Genomic DNA, 5,139 nt, shown 5'->3' on the forward strand with positions numbered 1-5,139 from the left:
ACTACACTGAATCATGTGCGCCTACAACAACATGCAGGAGTTGATACTGCATGCATGCATCGTGGGCTGCGCTACATGTTTTGTAGGATCACCATGAATCGCATGATCACAGGGCCAGGGTAACAAAAAACTCCGAAGACGAACCAGCCGTACCTTGACCCGCCGACCACCTCATGACACCTTCTTTTCCCCTGATGAATGGGAGATACGACTTCCGTGAGTAGCTGGCTCGACCATGGCGCAGGGCTATTTGTGTTCAAGAGCAGAGAAATACGGATGGCTAGCTAGCTTTGTGATCATTGCTACGGGAGAGCGCTCAGGTGTCCTTTGCTCTCGGTGTAGGGTGCGAAGGCTTCTTTGGCCTAGCCGCGTAACGTAATTCTAATTCTTGTTGAAGACTGAGGAAAGATTGTCTTCAATGGCCGCGTCCGATCGTCTTGCCTGGCTTGCGCCAGTTGTGTTGATGGTATTGTATGTATCGCTGGTCTCGGGGCCTTTTGTTGCGTTTGCGGCTCCTCAATCCCGGAGCAGAGACAGTGCCGCGGATCTCGAGCCTTGCACGGCGAGTAACTGCAAACTGCCGACTTGCTTCTGCTCCGGAACTACACCACCGGGTGGGCTCGCACCGGCCAACAGCCCTCAGATTGTGATGCTAACGTTTGATGACAATGTAAACACACAGGTGTACGACTTCCAGAAGCAGATCCTCTCCGGACAGTACAAGAACCCGAACGGCTGCCCGATGACGGCCACGTTTTTCGTGTGCCACGAGTACACGGATTACTACACCGTGGAGTATCTGTACACGCAGCGCAACGAGATAGCCGACCATACCATCACGCATCGCACGCCCACAACCTGGTGGGCCAATGCCACCGTGGATGAGTGGCGCGGTGAGATAGCCGGCATGAAGACCATCCTGGAGATGTTTGCCAACATTCCGGCTGCAAACATCACCGGATTCCGTGCACCGTATCTTCAGGCGGGCGGTGATCGACAATTCAGCGTGTTGAAAGAGCAGAGTTTCGTGTATGACTCTACGATGCCGACGTGCAAGTACGTCGACCCGCCTATGTACCCCTATACGCTGGACTATGCGCGCACCGAGGAGTGCATGATACCACCGTGTCCCACCCAGTCGTACCCGGGCATGTGGGAAGTACCCCTGGTTGGCCTGGAGTCGGACCGCACAGGCCAGTGCTACTCCATGGTGGACGCCTTCACGCCAACCAGCGTGGACGACGCTTACCAATTCCTGCGGGCCAACTTTGACCGTCACTACAAGAGCAATCGTGCGCCGTACGGCATCTTCATGCACGCCGCCTGGTTCCTGCAGCACCCGAACGAGGCGTTTCCCGCCGTCGAGAAGCTGATCGGCGAGCTGGCCGCCATGGACGATGTCTGGCTGGTCAGCGTGGCGCAGATGCTGGACTGGATGCGCAGTCCGCAGGCACTGACCTCAGTCAAGGACTTTGCCCCGTTCCAGTGCACGGCACCAGTGATGCCGCCGGTGTGCGCCGAGTCCGCCGCTTACAACTGCCACTTCACGGACATGAACGGTGACGGTGGTGACGGTGCTGGTGGTGGTGGCGAGGGCGGCGCACTCTGTGCGGAGTACACTGGCGAACGGCGTCCGCTGCAAGCACTGCCGTCGCTGTGCAAGACCGACATGGAGCACTACATGAGAACGTGTTCGCCGTGTCCCGCACACTACCCCTGGTACGGCAACCCAACTGGAAAGTAAGGGCATTTGACAACGACAATAATGACGACAACGACTCCAACAGTGGCCCCTTTGTGTCAGCATGGGGTTTCTGTTCAAGGACCACATAACATATTAAGGCACCCTCGCTTGAAGGTATTATCATGGAGGTGGAAGCCGACCCAAAAGGGTGGTTTTATAGACTTGTCCGGGCAATCTGGTGATATTTTCCGTCCTGTTGTTGCGTGATCGACTGAAGTTCTGGTACAGGCTTTCCTGAAATTTCATTCTTGTACCTGCCTACAATGCAGTAAACATATCCGAGATACATGACATTCCCTTTGTTCCCTTTACTCCCCCCCCCCCTGGGTTTCAAGAAATATGAAGTTTTAGTCTTCTCTTTGACTCCCATGCTGTTACCAAAATCTACAATAACGTTAGCTATCATTGTAAAACGGCGAGTGTTCACCTGTTGGCAGAGCTTTGTCTACCAAGACCGAGGCATGGAGTGAAGAGATCTCAGGCAGTGGTTGTGCGTGTGTGTGCGTGCATACGTGTGTGGCATCGTGCGTGTGCATATGTGTGTGTTTGTGCGTGTGTGTATGTTCCCACATTTTTGGAAGCTTACCCATTCTTGTGCAGGGCAGTTTGAGAGTCCTCAGAACTGATTCTGGCAATGTGCAAGACATGTGATCATGCATGAGTTGCACTGAGAGTCATACTTGCACTGGAGAACCTAACAGGACCGGCGGAAGCAGTTTATATTTGCTCCGGCCATACCCTAGGCGTTCATACTGTTTGTGTATGATACGGAGGGTATACACATGACGTCCTCAGCAGTAAACACACTTTGGCGGCTAAAACGTTGGTCCGGCCGTGGCCTGACCAACCAGACTGTTTCCGCCGGCCTACCTAAGTCACTTGAATCAAGGGAGTAGATCTGTATCGTATAATTAGACGTCAGATCTAGCTCCTGAACTGAAGCTCACCCAATGTGAGTGTTAGAACTAGACCCATTCAATTGGGGTGGTCAAATACTGAACAATAAACACCTTCGTTCTTACTAGCCTAGCGAAGTGAGACTCTCACCATCAACACAGCTGGGTGAATAACTAACGATGCACTGTAGGAAAAGAGCATGATCTTTCTGAACCCCGTCACCTCTGGCACCAAGCCAATAGTGGACTGGGACAGGGTTGTGGTGGTGGTATAATAATCACTACATACATAGTGCAATGCCAAGGGCAAGCGTTAGTTGAGTTATAACACAGCGGCGTCAAGTGCGCACCAGCAGTCAACGTGCCAAAATTATGTATGTAAAGCTGAGGGCACGTGCAAAACAGGTCAGCCGCTGAGCAACAAGTGCCTGGAAACTAGAAATGAAGCTCTGCGCGGCTCATGCACTCACTCGTAGATCATAATAATTCTTTCAATTTCGTTCTACAATTTGTGCTCAGGGCTCAAGCGTGCTCAGAACATTCTAAAGCATGTTCGTGGAAAGGAGGATGACCATAACAGAGGGCAATGAGCATACGTGGTTGGCTAAGATCTAGTATTCTCAGTCCTGGCTAAATCCCACAATGTCATGATGTTCATGGTGTGGCTAGAATCAAGGGGACGGATGGGTTGGCTTGTGGCAATACGGTGCAGCAGTTCGCCGCGCTCAAGTGGACAGTGAATGCAACACGGGTATCACACTGCTTGGTTCTGAACTATGATATTGATTGTGTATCCCCGTCGATGGTGTTGGCCCAGGCCGGATATCTTCTCGACCAGGTCCTGCATGTTGCACGATATCTTGTACGCTTGCGGTGCCGGTCGCTTGTGCTGCTGCATCGTCGGCATGTCGACTTCGGCTGCACTGCTGCCATCGCTGGCAAAGCCGGATACCTCGCTCGGTACGGAGTCGGTGGATGGGCGATGATGATGATGGCGGCGTTGCTGGTCCTTGTGGGCAGAGTTGCCGGACGACTGCACTGGCCGGAAGCAATCACTTTCCGACTGCATGCCGATGCTGGCGCTGCCTCCGGACGTGGACGAGCAGTTTGTCATGCAGCTGGACGACGACTCGTGCCTGTGGAGATAGGATTTCACACTGCTAGCGGACTCATCCCGTCGCAGTGACGTCTGGACTTTGTTCGGAAACTCGTCGTCGTTGTGGAGAGGCGGCTTTGGTTTCACGACATTGCTTCGAATAGGTGACTTGACTCGTCTGACGGCTTCCTCGTCGCTAACAGCGGCAGCAGGTTCGTAAGATGCAAGCGGGCTTTTACCCCGTTCCTTGTCGTGCGTAGATGTCGGCTGGTCCAAGTGCAAACCGTGCTGGGATGGTTTGTGGCTCGAGTCGTTTGGCGTGGTTACCTATAACATAACCAGCAACATGAGGCAAGAAAGGACAATAATTATCTTTCAAGGGCTGGAGTGGATTGTTTCGTTAATTAAAGAGCTTGAAATACTCCTGCGAAAACTTCCTTTTGTGAGTATTTTCCGTGGACACTACGACAGAATATAATTCAATACACATGGTGAATGAAGCCCATGGTACGTGGAGCTGCATATACAGCAGTATACCTCTTTTGCTAAGATGGCTCCACTGCAAATGGCCAGACAGGCGGCGTCGGTTTTATTGGGACACTTCAGCTCATCTCTTTCAACAATTATCTAAAAAATCTGACGAGGGCAATTTGAATAGCCTCTGAGTAACCAGGGTAACAGACATGCCTGTGGGTACCTTAAAGTTCTAGGTAAAATGAGAATATCTCAAAGCTCGAAGTGCATTTATACTTGAAAAGCACAACCCTTTTTTTTTTAGTTCTGATCACACATACTACTACTGTGTGCAGTCCATGGGCCACGGTCCGATGGGTGAGGGGGCATGGGTATGTGGGCGGCAAAACAAAGCAATTTCTCACCTTGTTCATCTGAGATGGTTTGGTTGGTGTTGGCGACTGTGCGGCCGGTTTTGGCGGATCGGTGAAAGTGAACTGCGTTGCGCTACCACTTCGAACGAGAGGACTCTCCACCTTGCGAGTAAAGCGACCGGGACTGGCAACGCCGGGGGGACTGGTGGGATCGCTTCCAGCAGCGGCGGGGATATTCGACAAACTGCAGCTGCGTTCCCTCGACAACGACATCTCCATGGCAATGGGACTGAAGGTTGGCACAGAGCGGCGACTGGAGATCATGGCGTTGTTGTCCTCGCTGTTCTCGTCAAACTCCAGCATGGACGGCTCGGCGGAACGAGAGCGACGGCGACTGCGACTGAATCGCCGCGTCAGCGCCGGGGGCTCGTCGAGAGAAACACCGGCAACGATGTCGGTCATGCTGCTGCACGGGTGGGTGAGTAGACTCACCGCCTCCAGTCCGCAGTGGTAGCTCCGCGATCGGCGTCGGATCCCCAAGTCCACGTCGTTCGACTGGCCCGCCAGGGTAGTTCC

The 5,139-nt window shown here is 53.0% G+C and overlaps 2 protein-coding genes across 2 annotated transcripts in view; one reads left to right on the forward strand and one right to left on the reverse strand.

Moving 5' to 3' along the window:
* Positions 1 to 284: 284 nt before the first annotated feature.
* Positions 285 to 2,182, forward strand: LOC135816895 (chitin deacetylase 7-like). The gene has a single exon (XM_065329999.1). It carries the CDS (start codon positions 419 to 421, stop codon positions 1,742 to 1,744), a length of 1,326 nt encoding a protein of 441 aa, XP_065186071.1. The 5' UTR covers positions 285 to 418; the 3' UTR covers positions 1,745 to 2,182.
* A 621-nt stretch (positions 2,183 to 2,803) lies between these two features.
* The window catches only part of LOC135816885 (uncharacterized), a 12,116-nt gene continuing 9,780 nt past the window's right edge, over positions 2,804 to 5,139 (reverse strand). Inside the window, exons 6-7 of the mRNA XM_065329989.1 lie at positions 4,615 to 5,139; positions 2,804 to 4,063 (exon numbers count right to left, since the gene is read on the reverse strand). The exon at positions 4,615 to 5,139 is cut by the window's right edge and continues 267 nt beyond it. Of these exons, the coding sequence (XP_065186061.1) occupies positions 3,395 to 4,063; positions 4,615 to 5,139 (1,194 nt within the window). The 3' untranslated portion in view covers positions 2,804 to 3,394. The remainder of the gene's footprint in view (positions 4,064 to 4,614) is intronic.

This window comes from Sycon ciliatum, chromosome 1 (genome assembly GCF_964019385.1).
Source record: "Sycon ciliatum chromosome 1, ocSycCili1.1, whole genome shotgun sequence".
Lineage (NCBI taxonomy): Eukaryota > Metazoa > Porifera > Calcarea > Leucosolenida > Sycettidae > Sycon > Sycon ciliatum.